Consider the following 17,533-nt stretch of genomic DNA (forward strand, 5'->3'; position numbering starts at 1 on the left):
CTCTGTGATGTTTGGGGTCACATGGCACAGTGAACATCCTGTTTACCTGTTTGTTGCCTGCTACCTAGACGCCAGGTTTTTCTGTCATTCATTTGGTTAACTACCATAAAAAAACTCACATTTAGATAGAATCTATGTGTAAAGTCATCTAATTCAAGCTAGACAATATTGCCTTTCATTTAGCAGTTTTATGTATGATATATGCCCCCCTAGTTTATAAGCTTCTTGTGGCCTAGATCATTTAAATCAAATGTCTTTGAAGAAGTAATAGAAGAAACTTTGGACATAATTGATGAACTCATTTAAAGAAGTTTATAATCTGGTTAGATAACAAAAAATACATGAAAGTTATCAATTACACGAGATTCCCTGGTTGTGTGTTGATCAAGAGATATGTTAAAATGTAATCCCCCAAAATATCATAATTATATGGCATGTCATTGTTGTATTTATGTAGTGACATACCTACCAAAACCAAACCCACTACCGTCCAGTTGATTCCGACTCATAGCAACCCATTAGAACTGCCCTGTAGGGTTTCCAAGGCCGTAATCATTACGGAAGCAGACTGCCACATCTTCTCCAGTAGAGCGGCTGGTGGTTTCGAACCATGGACCTTTTGGTTAGCAGCCAAGTGCTTAGCCGATGCACCACCAGGGCTCCTTCTGCTACATACCTACAGAATGAAAAACTACGTTTTAAAACTTGGTCGTGCAGTCGTGGTGCAATGCAATCTGTTGTCCCACTGCTTCACTCACTGAGTTTTATAATGCAGCCTTTGTAACAACTTCTAGACCCGTTCATGAGAATCAGTCAGTGAATTACAGGTGGCTGAGAATTAGTCAGTGAATTACAGGTGGCAGTACAGCATAGTTCTCTACCTTCTTATTAATAACTTTCTTTAAATTGCAAGTTGAATTAAGATGAATAATGGTGGACATTACTGTTCATAGATATATTCTGTATAATCATAGAGATTATACATTCATACTCAGACTTGCCAACTTCACGTATGTTATACAGGCACACTAACTGTCGTTGTTGCTGTTAGGTTTCGTCGAGTTGATTCCAACTCACAGCGACCCTGTGTACAATAGAACCAAACACCGCCTGGTCTTGCGCCATCCTCACAATCGTTGTTATGCGTGAACCCGTTGTTGCAGCCACTGTGTCAGTCCATCTCCTGCAGTCTTCCTCTTTTTTGCTGACCCTCTGCTTTACCAAGCGTGATGTCCTTCTCCAGAGACTAATCCCTCCTGATGACATGTCCAAAGTTCGTGAGACGTAGTTTCACCATCCTTGCTTCTAATGAGCATTCTGGCTGTTCCAAGACAGATTTGTTCATTCTTTTGACAGCCTGTGGTTTATTCAGTATTCTTCTCCAACACCACAGTTCAGAGGCGTCAGTTCTTCTTGGGTCTTCTTTATTCATTGTCCAGCTTTTGCATGCATATGATGCAATTGAAAACACCGTGGCTTGGGTCAGGTGCACCTTCGTCTTCAAAGAGGTCTTTTGCAGCAGATTTGCCCCATGCGGTGGGTTGTTTGATGGCTTGACTGTGCTTCTGTGGGTATTGATTGTGTATCCAAGTAAAATGAAATCCTCAACAGCTTCAGTATTTCCTCTGTTTATCTCTATTTTTGTTTTCTGTATGTTGAGGTGTAATCTGTACTGCAAGCTGTAGTCTTTGATCCTCGTTAGTAAGTGCTTCAAGCCCTCTTCACTTTCAGCAAGCATTTGTGATACAGCTTATTCAGGAATGTGACCCCTGCACAACGTGAAACTTCATATGGTTAAAAGGCCGCAGATTTAAAAAGTGCCATTTGATAAAGGAACAAGCTTTTTTACTTTGGTTTTGGTTGGTTTGGTTGAAGAAGAGACTTTATTTCATGTGTTGAAAATTTTTTGAGGCTTTTAAGGCTGTTCTTCCTTCGCCTCTGTCCCTAAGCTTACACGTTCTTGTTTCTGTCATTTCTTTTAAATTTTCCTCCTCCAGTTTAAGTCCTACTGCTAATATTTTTCTAAATAAAATTTTTGGTCGGTGTACATTTATTTGCTTAATGAGCATTATGTGAATGTCAGTAATAGTGTCTGTTTAGGTGAAAACAGTGTAGGCCTAGGGCAGATTGTAATGTTACCAAGTATTTCAGTGAAAAAATACAGGGTTTTAATATTAGAATCAGAATATAACCTCTGCAGATATAGGAAGGCAGTCTTTCTTACGGTGTAACGATTACAAGTAGCATACATTCATAATAATTAGAATGTGAATTTAAGAATTATTCAGGAGGACCTTTTATTATAAGTATTAAAAAAAGAAAACTCATAAATTAAGACATTTTTATTGGCTTTCACTAGATGCGAACAGAATATAATGATTGAAATCTGATTACTTCAGAATATTAGCTTCAGAAGTGCTCACTTTGTTACTCTCAATGTTGGAAACATTTTTACTGTAGTTTTCTTATTTTTATTGAATTTATAGGGTTAGGGTTAGTCTTAGATCTCTGTCTTTAAATAGTTTTTCAGGGAACTGTGGGAAATATCAAAGACTACAGATTAATAAAATGAAAGGCCATTAGTTTGGAATTGATCACCAGAGGGTGACACTTTAAATGTTGATAAATTTTAATTTGGAATAATTTAGAATTAAGAATCAGATCTCTGTTTTTTTTTTTGCTTAGCACATCATAATGCTATTTTAAGGACTATAGTAAAATATTTTAGGGTGATAACCTTGTTAGTTTCTTCTTTATAAGTTTTCTAATTCCTTATCTAGTTATTCTGTAAATTACTGTCACTTACCCGTGCCCTTCATATGTATACTTAATATATTGACATGATTTCTGATCTAAAATGCTTTTCTAAGGCTATAAAATTTTGTTAATTAAAAAAAGATTAAATTTCACAAAAGAAGTACAAGGTTTATACACCGAAAAGTACAAACCACTGTCGAAAACAATTTAAGGGTTACCTAAGTAAATATATGAAAATCCATCCCATGTCAGGAATCATGAAGACTTCATTATTAAGATGACAGCACTCTCCTCCTAATGGATCTGCAGATTCAATGCAATCTCGTTCAAATCCCATATGGTCCTTTTTGCAGAAATTGACAGGCTGATCCTAAAATTTATATGGAAATGCAAAGCACCCAGAAGAACCAAAGCAATATTAAACAAGTAGAAGAAGGTGGTGGAAAGATTTACACTTTCTGATTTTAAACCTTTCTACAAAGCTCATGAGGGCAGCGTGGTCCTGGCATTGAGGATGGACACATAGATCAGTGGAACAGAAGTAGGAGTCCAGAAAATGAACTCCTGTATTTATGGTCAGTTTTTTTTTTTTTATTAATTTTATTTAGGCATTAGTTTTTTTTAGCTTTTTTTTTTTTTTTAAATTTTGCTTTAGCTGAGGTCAGTTTCTCATATAAAAGTTATACACACATTGTTATGTGACCCTAGTTGCTCTCCCTGTAATGTGACCGCACATTCTTACTTTCCACCCCGAATTTCCCGTGTCCATTTGACCAGCTCCTGTCCTGTTCTGCCTTCTCATCTCACCTCCGGACAGGAGCTGCCCATTTTGTCTTGTGTATCTACTTGCACTAAGAATAAGAAGCACACACTTCACAAGTATTATTTTATGTCTTACAGTCCAGTCTAATCTTTGCCTGAAATGTTCGCTTTGGGAATGGTTTTAGTTCTGGATTAACAGAGAGTCTGGCAGGCATCTCTTCTGGGGTTCCTCCAGTCTCAGTCAGACCATTAAACCTGATCTTTTTAGTAGAATTTGAGTTCTGCTCCCCACTTTTTTCCTGGTCCATCAGGGATTCACTGCATTGTACCATGTCAGTGCAGTCATTGGTGGTAGCCGGGCACCATCTAGTTCTTCTGGTCTCAGGCTGATGGAGTCTCTGGTGTATGTGGCCCCATATGGTCAGTTCATTTTTTGACATGGTGCCAGTACAATTTAATGGGGGAAAGAATAGTCTTTTTTTCACAAATGGTGCTGAGAGACACCTGGATATTTACCTGCAAAAGAGTGAAGTTATACCCCTACCTCACACTGTATACAAAAATTAACTCAAAAGGAATCAGAGACCCAAAGTAATAGCTAAAACAATCAAACTCATAGAAGAAAACACAGGAATAAATCTTCCTAAGCTTGGATTAGGCAGTGATTTCTTAGAAATGGCTATAAAAGCACATGTGACAAAGGACAAAGTAGCTAAATTGTACTGCATCAAAGTTAAAAACTTTGTGCTTCAGAGGACACCTTCAAGAAAATGAAAACACAGTCAATGAAGTGGGAGAAAATATTTGCAAATTGCATATCTGATATCCAGAATATATAAAGAACTCTTGCAATTCAGCAATAAAAAGGTAACAGAAATGATGACTGGGTAAACCAAATGTGGTGTATCTATACAGTGATATTTTATTTGGCAATGAAAAGGAGTGAGGAGTTCTGGGTGGTGCAGACAGTTAACATGCTTGGCTGCTAACCAAAAGGCTGGAGGTTTGAGTCTACCCAGAGACACCTCAGAAAAAAGGCCTGACAGTCTACTTTGGAAAAATCAACCACTGAAAACCCCCAGGAGCACAGTTCTACTCTGAAACTCGGGGGGTCTCCAGGAATTGGAATCCTCGACCAAAAGTGGTTAAAAAGGAAAGAAGTACTAATACATCCTGCATCGTGGATGAATCTTTAAAAATTACCCTAAGTGAAAGAATACATGGTCACAAAAGACCGTATATTCTGTTTACCTGAAATGTTTAGTACAGGCAAATTTGTAAGAACAAAGTAGATTCGTGGTTGCCAGGAGCTCTGGGGGAAGTGAGAATGAGCGTTAACTGCTAGTGGGTATGGGGTTGATTGATGGGGTGATGAAAATATTCTCACATTAAAGAACGGTGGTGGTTTCACAGTGCAAACCACTGAATAGTTTAAGAGGGTACATTTTGTGTTATGTGAAGTATATCTCTAATCTGTTATTAAAAAAAGGATTGTTTAACAAATTTAAAATACTTTTGCTTTAGAGTTTGACTGAGATTTAAAAAGATTTAGGTGAGGAGTAAACACCTGTTTGTATTCTTGATATCACAAACTGAGAGATCTTAGATAAAAATGCTAATTCCTTGTTGGTTTGCCATATGTGACTGTAAACAGATGTCTGAATTTTTACCTGTTCTGAGCCCTCATGAATAATAACTTTGAATCCTTTTTTCCATTAACTACAATGTGATCTAGAAAAACAAGTCATGTCTCATTTTTTTTTAAAAGGAAATATTTAAACTTTAACATTTCCGTATGTAAAAAATGCCTTTTGGTAAGAAATATGGGAAAAAAGAATAGTCATTTTTACATTAGCCATGAAATAACCTGCATTTAGTTTCTGTTGTAACTTTAAAAAATATTTTTATTTAATTGTGTTATTTCAAATATCTATACTTTAAAACTTTGCCTTTGGAATTTTGATGTTAAAAAGCAGAAAATAGGTAATAAAAAAACAATTTATGAGGAATTGATTTTCATAAGTTTGAGTCAGTTTATTTTTTAGTAGCTTTTGTGCATACCTCTAAGGCAGTTGTGATAGGTAACGTTTGTGCAGTTTAGCTTTTCTGTTATTTTTAATGTCTATGAAAATGTGTATTTAAAACAAAAACGGTTGTCCATAGCTTAATTTGGTCTGTAAATGTAGTGACTTATTTTAGAAACCTCTAACCAGTCTAATAATTGGACATAAAGTCTAATGATTCCTTTTTCTTTCAAACAGGATCTGGAAATTGTGTATTCTTATTTACACGGTATGGAAGCCCTGTCAAACTTGAGGGAGCATCAGCTTAGGTAAGTCATTCAAATTTTATATGATCGTTTATTATAGTTAAGAGGTACACTTGAAGATAAAATTTATGAAAGCTCTGCTTCATAGAGCCTATGTACTTGGGTTTTTATGATTTTTACAAAATTGAATTAAATTTTAGTAACAATAAATTTTTGACATTTCTGTCACAGTAATTAACTCTCTCTCTTTCTCTCTCTCTCACACACACACTCGCTCTTTCTCACATATTCGCACACTCACACATACCCAAAGTAATAAACTACTTGGTGAATATGTACCAAAACGAAAACTAACTCATCCCGTTGCTGTTGAGTTGATGGTGACTCATGGCGGCCGCACGTTTTCAGAGTGGAACTGCTCCGTGGAGGTTTCAGTGGCTGTAATCTGCTCAGCACTCAGATGTGTTAGAAACTAGAATGTTCAAAGAATATTAGCTTTATTATCTTAGTATGTTCTAGATATTTGTATGGAATACATTTATTGCATTAAGTAGATTGCCCCTTTCTGGGAAACACAGTTTATATCATAGATTTTTTTTTAATATGGTCTGCTCTTATAAACATCTTCTCACTTTTATTGTACAGAGATAGAGTAACTTTGTTTATGGTTGTCTGGGCTTCACAGTAAAGAACAAAAACATCCTATGTAATCCAGTGAATTTTACTTAACTGAAACAGAAAATAAAGGACTTTGGGAGGATGGAGTACATATAAACAAAAGCTAGAATCTCATGGGAAGGTCTTGTTTAAGAAGGTTTTGCTTCCTCCGAGTCTAGCTAGTTGAGATGCCAGCATTGTTATTGTGGAATACTTTTCCTGTATGTCCTCCCTTTACTCTTTCAACACTAATTAATTTGTAAGCATGTCACTTTTATATTTAGTTGTTAATTGAGAAAAGTGCCAAGAGAATTGAGTACTTCTAAAATTAAATTTTTAATGAAAAATCACTTAAATAAGGTTGCAGGTTAAGTGTTTAAAAATTCAATGAAGTTTTATTAGAAAGGGCAGAACTATTGGGATTTTAGAAGATGGCTCAAATTAAAGCAAGAATTATTTTTAAAGTGTGTGACTTTTATTGTATGTGCATTAAAAATAGCCACTTTTTTTATGACAGATTTCCTAAAGAGGAATTGTATTAGAATGATCTACTTTAATGGAACGCACTTAATCCTCAAATAAAATGCGATTAATCTTCAGCATAAAGGTCACATTCCTAGGTGCATATACAACCACACACGTGGATAATATTTAGATATATTACGTATGTAATGTATGTCTGTAGTACATGTGGTTATAAAATTATTTAGATAATAGGAATTCTATGCATTAGGAAAAAGAAAGTTTTAATATTTCTTATGGAAATTTTCAAAATTTGGGACTCCCCTGTGTCCCTCAGCCAGCTTTAGAACTGTCAACTTTCTGCCATTCCAGAGGTGATTTTTGGTTAGAAATAATTAAATCAAATGTATGATTTAGTCTGCTTATACTTTAGAAAGCCTATTTTCAGACCTTACCCAGTTTTGTTTATTGCTATGAACTTCAAGAGGGGCCTTTAGGATGTTTACATTATTCTGCTTGTGTTGAAAAGTCATTAGTTTCTCATGTTTATGGAAAAAAACAGCTTGAACTAGCTCACTTATCTTCTCCTTAGGACAAGGTCAGGGTACCTAAATGAATAATAAAAAGAGATACAGATAAATCCGATGAGCTGGATAAACTGGTTTATAATTTTACCGTTTCTGGGAAAAATACATCTCATTTAGATAAGTTATTTTCCTTGAATTTTATAAATGAAAGTTTTACCCCGGGGAATAAAAGCAGTCAGTTCAGAAGTCCACATAATACAGTTTTCTTCTATTAGGTAAAAAATTAAAAAAGCCAAATGCACATAATCAAGATTTTCAAAGTCTGGTTATTCCGTATTGGACAGTGGACAATTTCCCCTCTCCTGGAGGGGACGAGGCATTCCCTTCTTTGAAAGCTTCAGCTTTGTGTTATTGCAGCCCGTCCATATATAAGCAATAAACTGATTCTGAGCAGTTAAAATAGATGTCAGTACATTACTATGAGATCATACACTTTGTGCAGTGTAGAGGTTTTCAGATCTTTACTTAAGAGCTATGTGTTTTTTCAGCATAGCTTTATTTTTCTGATGTTTACCCCCTTAATCTATATAAACTAGAAGCAGCACACTTGTTTAGGGATTATATAGTTAGGAGCTGAGGCTAAACACTTGTAGGAGCAGTGCCACACAATGTTGGGATCAACAGCCTGCTGAACTGTATATAGTATTTAGCATTATGGCCAAATGTAATTAGTATGATACTGGTGCCTTTTGAGCATTAAAAAATAACTAGATAAGGCTTAGTATAGTGTTTAGAAATTCAAGGGAGAACAGTTTGCTTTCCCCAATAGCATTTAAAGAAAAAAAAAATTTTGGTACTTTGTTTATTTACACCATTGTCGTATCAAAGATTTTATCATGACAAAACCTGATGACACTGATTCAGTGTATTTATTCAGCCAGTGTATATTGGTCGGATCCCTACTATGTGCTAGCTATTGATGTAGACAGAGGGGATGGAGCAGTGTAGACCACCCTCCTGCCATGGTGGAGCTTATTATGTTCCCAGTGAGGCAGACAAAGCTTAGGCGAGTGGATCAGTGTTGTTGGTTCAAGTGTTGTGTGGCATGCATAGGTAGGCATGGGGTTGGGAGTCAGACCTTGGGGACAGCCAGGCAAAGATCTGGGCAGATCCGCGTGCAGTAGAGGCTCTGTTATGGGAACGGGCTTGGTGCAGATGCACAAAGGGGCCAAATTGTATGTGACCTTGGAAGCAAGGATAAGGAGTTTTGATTTGTTCTCTGAAGGTGACGGAGATTAGGAACAGAGGTAGGAGGTGATCTGATTGACTGGGAAGCTCTCTGGTGGTCATGTGGAGAATGGATGGTAAGGGCAGAAGGTCTGGTACTGAGGTTCTGGGAAAGCCAATGGTGGGGGAATGATGGTGCACACAGGTTTCAGCAGCGAAGATGGTGAGCTTGGCCAGTTTTGGGGGATAGACTTTGGGGACCTGCTGGCAGAGAGAAGGGATGTGAAGAAAAGAGAGGAGTCAAGAATGACTCCAAGGTTCTTAGCCTAAATAATTGGGTACTGATTTTGCAGGGAGCAGATTTTTGGAGAGAATCTTTGAGTTTTGATTTGGATATTTTAAATGTGAGATGGCTATTACACATCCAGGTGGTGATGCTGAGCAGGCGTTTGGATCTTAGCAAGAAGCCATTCGTTCATAGATGGCATTTAAGATCACAGACTGGATGAAGTTATGTGGGCACAGAGGAGACAAGGGCTGAGGAGAGGCCCCTGAAGATGATTACTGTTTGGAAGTCAGGTAGAGGAATGGACGCTGGGGAGATTGAAACGAGACAGAAAAAATAACTCGTTAAAGGGAAAGCCAGGAAACTGATTGCAGGAAACGAAGCCCAGAGAAAATAATGCTGTGAAGAAAAGGGACTAATCAGATGTTGCTGAGAAGTGGAATTAAGACCAGGACAGGGAGGATGGGGAACAAGAACGTTTTAGAGCTTCTTCTTTGGAGGGTCAGAGACCAAATGATGAAGAGTCACAAGGGGCTAAGAAAATGGAGGTGGAGTATATAGACAGGTCTGTAACAGAAGAGCAAAATGTGGACAATACCTGGAAGATACTGTGGGGTCAAGAGAGTTTTCCCCTTCCCCAAAAGTGTTTATATGCTGGTGGAGTGATCAGTAGAGAGGAAGAAATGGGTGATGATGCAGATGAAGGAGATGAGCTTGCAGGAATGGAGGGACTTAGGTAAAAGGGCAAGAGACAGGTTAGAAGAAAAAAGAGCAGGGCAAGGATCATTTTCCTGATATAACAGGAAGCCAGGCTGAGTCTGTTACTTAAGACCTAGAGACCCTGGGTGGTGCAAATGGTTAACGTGCTTGGCTGCTAACTGAAAGGGTGGAGACTCCAGTTCGTTCAGAGGCGTCTCAGAAAAAAGGCCTGCTTCTAAAAAGTCAGCCACAGTTCTTCTGTGGCACATAACGGGTCGCCATGGGTCGGAATCACCTTGATGGCAGCTGGCTTTGGTTTATTTTTAGACCTATCACTTTGACTAGAATCATTTCCTATTAAGGATTGGTTTGATTCAATCTTTTAAAGAAAACACCACATTCGCTTCTGTGATCCAGTGTTGCCTTCTGGAATTAACACGTTCAGCTGGAATAGTCCGAGTTTTGTGCAAGGGATGGAGAGAGTAAGAGCCTCTAAAGTGGGACGGTGGTAGTGGGAAGTGCAAGTAGAAAATAATACTTTTAAGTGAAATATCCGAAGTATGTGGCTTTATTGGATTTAACAAATAGAAGAAAAGGTGGCTCTGAATTGATTCCGTGTGTCACACAGATTGAAGAATAGTAACCTCATTGACTGAAATAGATACTCTGTTAAAATAATTTTTACAGCTAGTCTTTTTTGTGTACTGGCTCCTTCATAAGAAGGAGTTATTCTTTGCTTGCATTTTTGTTTGGGAAATTTTATTTGGGCTTAATATAACAGGATGCTTCTTGAAGTTGCTGCTCTTGAGGTAATTTTGAATATCTAAACATTTATTCATACTTTTCTTAATTTTTTCCTCAGGGATTAATCAGCTGAAATAACAAAGATTGAAACTTGTAAAGTCTTCACGTAGTCATTAGTTGTAAAAAATACTGAGTTAATAAAAGCCTGCTTTTGCCTGAAATTCCATACTGTTTGGTAACATTAATGTCGGACTGAGAATGACGCTATCACTTTTAAAATTATTAGGTTTCCCTTTCTGACTTTTAGGTTCCTTCTCATTCTCATTCTAACTTAATTTATCCACATGTAGTTCACAAAGTATAAAATACATACAGTTTCGGTTCCCATAAAATAAACATTGCAAAGGTGACATCTAAATTTTTTTTTTTTTTAGCATCTCTTAACTAGATTTTATTTTTTTAATTTGACTTTGTTAACACAGGAACCAAAAATATTTATCGTAAATATTTACATTGAGACTAGTAAATGATTAAAAAAAAAAATTACGACAAGCCAAATAAATTTTAACATTCTAGAGTATATGACTTATTTAAAATTTTAAACTAATATTATTTGACAACAGATGTTGAACTCATTTCTTTCTTTCTTTTACAGATTAATGTGTGAAACTGTGAGATATGAAAGACACGAAGCAAATGAAGTTTTATACTAGTAGGTGTTTCCTTTCTCTTTGTACAGTGTATAATGCGGTGAGATATAAATAATTTCCTAAGGTATCAGAGTAGTAGTATTGGTAGCTTGCTGAGTCAGGCCCAACTTGTTTTTGCAATAGAAATGTGGGACATTTCAGCTGTTTCCTATCGTAAAGTAGAAGTTTACAGTCCTTCACTGGTAAGTTCACATCCGTATCCACATCTAAACTCTCACTTGTTTTGGCTGAGTCCTTTTGTGTGTTTGGACACTGAACTCCCTACATCTCTTTGGCCACAGTTTCTTCTTTTAATAATAATTGATATTCATCTCAAGATGTACAACATATTCCTTAAAAAATAGCCATTGATTTTTTTCTAAGGAATGTGATAAGTACATAATAAACATTATTGTATTAGCGATGTATAATCTGTGGTTTATTAGATATTATTTTGCTAATGTTTGCCATGAGTGACTGTTCTGTTGACTTTTTCATAATTACTACTTTCCATATTATAGGGAATATTTAATGAAATAAAACGCATATTCTGACCCCCAAGGGTAGAATATCTTTTGGGGGAGGTAGATATGAAAGGAAAACAACAAAAACAAAAAACCCTAATAAAAATAACCCTGAAACACTAAGGATATGAACTAAGGACCAAGAAACACAAGGAAGTGGCCCTTTAACTAGGTCTTAAAAGTGTGTCCAGTGGTCTGAGAAGACTTAGCAAAGGTGTGGGATGTACAGGGACGTGGATAGGTGGAAGGGTCTCATCTGATGTCAGGGTTAGTGCCACTGGCTCGTGGTGTGAGCCAGGGTGATAAACCAAGAGAAGAGGCAGGCTACGGTGGTAATTACTTGTGAATGTGTTGCTAAAAAAGTTTGTCTTGATTCTTTAAACAAAATTTTCTTGATTTTTTAGGTGGCTGGAAATGAATTTTTCCCCACCTAAATAACTTATTATTATGGAAAATTATGTTGTTAGGTGCTGTTGAGTTGGTTCTGACTCATAGGGACCCTATGTACAACAGAACAAAAATTGTAAACACACAAAATTAGAGATAGTAGTATAATGGACTCCCCTGTACTCATCATAGGGCCCTGGTGGCGCAGTGATTATGAACTCGGCTGCTAACCTAAAGATCAGCAGTTCAGATCCACCATGTGCTCCTTGGAAACCCATTGGGGCAGTTCTACTCTGTCCTGTAAGGTTGCTATGAGTCGGAATCGACTTGACGGCAATAGTTCTTTTTTTTTTTTTTTTTTAATAAGGGTATTCATCACCTATGCAAGATTGTCAATATGGCCAGTTGTGTTTTTTCTCTCATTTCCCCACTCCCAGTTCCCATAAATTATTTTGAAGTCAATCCCAGACATTATATCAGTTTACTCATAATTATTTTGATATATGTCTTTAAAATGTAAAGACTTAAAAAATAACTTAACCGCAGTATTATCATCCACACTTAAAAAAAATCCTTCAATATCGTTGAAGTATTCGAATTTGTTTGTCTCTGGAGTTTGGAGCCAGCTGTAACAATTGCTTGTATTTAACTAGTTGGAGTTAGTGACAGTGTCAGTAAGCAGCGAAAAGTCTATGGATATTAAATAGATCCTGGTTGCCTGACACCAAAAATTCATAGACTATAGATTCACTTTATCATATTCCTAGTATTCTGCCAATCTTGTGACGAAGGATAATTGAAGCAGATTTTTCAGTGATCCTTGAACAGACCTGATTCTGCTCCTCCTGGCCATGTAAGGGCATGTCCATCTGTGATAACTTAAGAATAGCACCCCTCTTTTGGCCTGTTGTCCTTACCTCGTAGGGAAGTGACTTGTCCTTTCTTACTCTCTCTTCAGCTTAGTTGAAAGTACACATGTAGTCAGACCATCAAAGACTAATTTTATGACCAAGAGATGAGTAACCATTTTCCTTATTATGTCTGTGTGCTCGTGACTTCTGTGATTCTAATAATTTCAGCAGTAAACATAATCATCTTTTGACCCACCTCTCTACCTCATTTTTCTCATCTGTAAAATGGAAAGAATCATGCCTACCCTGCAGGGTTGGTGTGAGGATGAGATGCAGTAATCCGTACACAGTGCTTGGAGCCTTGAATGTCAGCTGCTGATACCGTTGTCATCATCAGAATTGCCTCAATAACTTACATTTCGGTCTCCATTTTTTAGATGCTTCACACTTTCGTTAGAAAGGAATCGTGAATAGTGATGTTGTAACTCTCACAACCAACAAGGTGATAACAGTGCTGTTCTAAGCTTGTACTGGGGCTTGGAGGAGAGTTGTGGTTCTGATAAAATTGAATTAAAAAAAACTGAGAATTGCTCCCTTAGAATCTAGTTGTATTCATTTGCAGAAAGAAGTTAGATGAACTTACGTGAATTTAGCACATTGGACAAGTATGTCATGTAATTTCTACTTTTGTTTATTGATTTTTCGCCATGTGTTTTTTGTAGGTTTGGGAATACTAAGAAGGGTAATACAGATTCCTGGCCTGAGGGATCTTAATTGAGAGATATTTAAGAATTTCAACTTAGATGAACGTGTTTATAAAAATCACTGGGTAAATATTAGGAAGAGGTACCATCCACAAGCAGCAGAGTCACCAGTTGGGAATTTGTTCTTGTGAAAAATTCTTAGTCCCTGGAGCAATCTCATAGTACAACATGGAAATGGGGTTTTTAAAGCTGTCGGTTCAGATTTAGTTGTTTTTTTAATGACCAGCCATCCTCACTTTCAGCTTAATAAGTATCTACATTGAAAGTGCTAGAAGCCTTTAGATCAGAAATTCAGCACACGTACCTGCTCTCTCCTCAGTGCCTTTTTTCTCCACGCATGTCTGACTGAATGCTTTGGTGTTCAAGAGTTTTCCTAGCGCTTTGTTAAGGAGTTTACTTCGCCTTATTCCAGGAGAGAAAATTGCTCCTCTATAAAAGAGCTTGTTTAGAGCTGCGTCGAGACGTATTGAATCTTTTAAAACATTTTCATTTAAATCTGTAAATGTGCAATTTAGACCTTGAAGCCTCAGCTGAGCCCTCGTTGCTTTTTAGCAGTCTTTTCGCTTGTTGACTTGGTCGTCTGTCCTCACAGCAGCTATGGCAAATTGTCTCTTCTTTTTGTCTCAGTCATGCTGCCAGGAGGAAACTCATTGCCATTTCATCTATTCCAACTCATAGCGACCCTATAGGACAGAGTTATAAAGAAGTACCCCGTAGGGTTTCCAAAGAGTGGCTGATGGATTCGAACTGCTCACTTCCTGGTCAGCAGCCAAGCTCTTAACCACTGTGCTACCAGGAGGAAGAGATGCCCTTTTTTCTTGTACAGTGCAAATTGTTTGACCTGTATTCCCCCAGGATCCTAGATATTCCTGGTTCTTTCTGTTAATGATTTCTAGTTTTATAGCATTATGATCAGAGTAGATAAACTTTTGTATTATTTCGATGTTTTTGAATTTATTCAGTCTTGCTTTGTAACCTGAAATATGGTCTGTCTGGAGAATGATCCATATGCATTGAACAAGATCGTGTGCTTTGATGCTGGTGGGTGGTGTGTTCTGTATATGAGGTTGAGTTGGTTGATTGTGGTATTTACAGCTTCTGTATCTTCATTGAGTTTCTTTTAGTTGCTCTGCCCCATCATCGAAAGTGATGTGTTAAGGTCCCTATTACTGTAGAACTGTATGTATATTTCCAATTCTGTTAGAGTTTCTCTTATGTATTTTGGAGCTTTGTCATTGGGTGTGTAAATATTTATTATGCTTAATTCCCTTTCTTTGTCTCTTATAATGGATTTTGACTTAGTCTATTTTATCAGATTATTATTGCCAGTCCTGCTGTCTTTTGGTTACTGTGCTTGATATATTCTTCCATCCTTTGATTTTTAACCCATCTATGTCTTTGTCTCTAAGGTGTGTCTCTTGTAGACAACATACTGATGGGCCATGTTTTCTAATCTATCCTGGCACACTCTGTCTCTTGACTGGTGTATGTGAACCATGTACATTCAGAGGGATTATCCATAGGCCTGAATTTCCTGATGCTGTTTTGTTAGGCCTTTTTTTTTTTTTTTTGTAGCATTAGTGATTCCTTTGTCCATTTAATTTCCTGTGCTGATTTTCTTTTTGTTTATGAACTTTTTTTCTATGGTGTTCCTTGTTGATTTTATGTTTACTGAGTCTTGATTTTCATCTTTATTTTGATGAGTAGATTTAATGATTTTCTTTGTAGTTACTCTGAAATTTACGTTTTATCTTCCTAAGTTTAAAACAGTCTATCTTTTTATTTTATTTTACTGTACTTTAGGTGAAAGTTCGCAGTGCAAATTATTTTCTCATTCAAAAATGTATACACAGATTGTTGTGTGACATTGGTTGCAATCTCCAGAATGTGTCAGCACTCTCCCCCTTTCTCTTTACATCACAGGTTCCCTGTATCCATTTGTCCAAGTTTCCTATCTTTTCCTGCTTACTCATCTTTGCTTTTGGTTAGCCGTTGCCCATTTGGTCTCATGATTGAACTAAGAAGCACGTTCCTCACAGGTGTTGTTATTGTTTGTTTTATAGGCCTGTGTAATCTTTGGCTGAAAGGTGGACTTTGGGAGTGGCTTCAGTTTTGAGTTAGCAGGGTTTCTGGGGGCCATAGTCTTGGGGGTTCCTCTAGTCTCTGTCAGACCAGTAAGTCTGGTCTTTTTTTAATTGTAAATTTGAGTTTTGTTCTATATTTTTCTCCTGCTCTGTCCAGATCCCTCTATTGTGATCCCTGTCAGGGCTGTTAGTGGTGGTAGCCAGGCACCATTTAGTTTTTCTGGGCTCAGGCTGGTGGAAGCTCTAGTTCGTGTGGTCCGTTAGTCTTTTGGACTAGTATTTCCCTGTGTCTTTGGTTTTTTTCATTCTCCTTTGCTCTGCACGGGATGGGACCAGTAGGTGTCTTTTAGATGGCCACTCGAAATCTTTTAAGACACCCCCACCCCCACCCCAGATGCTACACACCAAAGTAGGATGTAGAACATTTTCTTTATGAACTATGTTATGCCATTTGACCTAGATGTCCCCCCAGACCAGGGCCTCCTGCCTCAGCCCCATTTACTCAATCCCTCACGGTGTTTGAATGTGTCTAAGAAGCTTCTGTGACTTTACCTTGGTAAGGTAGTACTGACTTCCCCTATTGCATCTTGTCTTTACCTACACCGAAGTTACACTTGTCTACTATCTAGTTCATGGTCTCCCTTCCTTTCCCCTCCCTTGTAACCATCAAAGATTGTTTTTCCGTGTGTAAACCTTTTCTTGGATTTTTATGATAGTAGTCTGTAACAATATTTGTCCTTTTTTGATTGACTTATTTCACTCAGCATATAATGCCCTCCAGATTCATCCATAGTGTGAGACGTTTTGCAGATTCATCATTGCTCTTCATCATTGTGTAGCATTCCATTGCATGTACGTACCATGGTTTATCTAATCTGCTGACGGACATTTAGTTTATTTGCGTCTTTTTGCTGTTGTGAACAACGTTGGAGTGAACATGTGTGTGCATATGTCTGTTTGCATGATGGCTCTTAATTCTTTAGGATATATTCCAAGGAGTGGGATTGCTGGATTGAATGGTATTTCTATTTCTAGCTTTTTAAGGAGGTTCCATATCATTTAAAAAGCTGTGTTTTTAAAAAATACTATCTCCATCCTATGTTCTTGTACTGATTTTTGGCAGATGGGAGTTGATAATCATTTAAGTTGGGTGATGGGTCAGTGGAGATTCATTATAGAATTTTGTCTATATATGTTTAAAAGTTTTCATAGTAAAAAGTTTATGAAAAAGAATATTTGAAATGTAGGTTGTTTAAAGAAAAATGTTGGTGTTGTTAGGTGCCATTGAGTCAGTTCCAACTTACAGAGACTCTGCGTACAACAGAATGAAACACTGTCAGGTCCCTCACCATCCTCGCAATTGTTGCTGTGTTTGAGCTCATCGTTGCAGCCACTGTGTCAGTCCATCTTGTTGAGGGTCTTCCTCTATATCGCTGACCATCTTCTTTACCCAGCATGATATCCTTCTCCAGGGACTGGTCCCACCTGATTTGTCCAGAGTACCATCCTTGCTTCTAAGGAGTATTCTGGTTGTACTTCTTCCAAGATGGATTTGTTCATTCTTCTGGTAGTTGATGGTATGTTCAATATTCTCTGCCAACACCATAGTTCAAAGACATCAGTTCTTTGGCCTGTCTTATTCATTGTCCGGCTGTCACATGCATTTGAGGCAGTTGAAAATACCTCGACTTGGATTAGGCACATCTTAGCCCTCAAAGGGACATCTTTGCATTTTCACAGTTTCAGAAGATCTTTGGTGGCAGATTTTCCCAATGCAGTACATCATTTGATTTCTTGACTGTTGCTTCCATGGCCATTGATTGATCTGAGTAAAAGGAAATCCT

The 17,533-nt window shown here is 37.4% G+C and overlaps 1 protein-coding gene across 13 annotated transcripts in view; it reads left to right on the forward strand.

Annotated features, from left to right (window-relative positions):
• RAPGEF2 (Rap guanine nucleotide exchange factor 2) overlaps nt 1-17,533 on the forward strand; it is a 316,637-nt gene that overhangs the window by 100,830 nt on the left and 198,274 nt on the right. For 12 of the 13 annotated variants that reach the window (XM_023558460.2, XM_023558463.2, XM_023558464.2 and 9 more), the window contains exons 2-3: nt 5,781-5,851; nt 11,046-11,102. In XM_023558460.2, coding sequence (XP_023414228.2) covers nt 5,781-5,851; nt 11,046-11,102 — 128 coding nt within the window. Of the gene's footprint in view, nt 1-2,867; nt 3,333-5,780; nt 5,852-11,045; nt 11,103-17,533 lie in introns of those variants that run through there. The other variant, XM_064267647.1, reaches the window with a different exon arrangement.

Source organism: Loxodonta africana, chromosome 13 (genome assembly GCF_030014295.1).
Source record: "Loxodonta africana isolate mLoxAfr1 chromosome 13, mLoxAfr1.hap2, whole genome shotgun sequence".
Taxonomy (NCBI): Eukaryota; Metazoa; Chordata; class Mammalia; order Proboscidea; family Elephantidae; genus Loxodonta; species Loxodonta africana.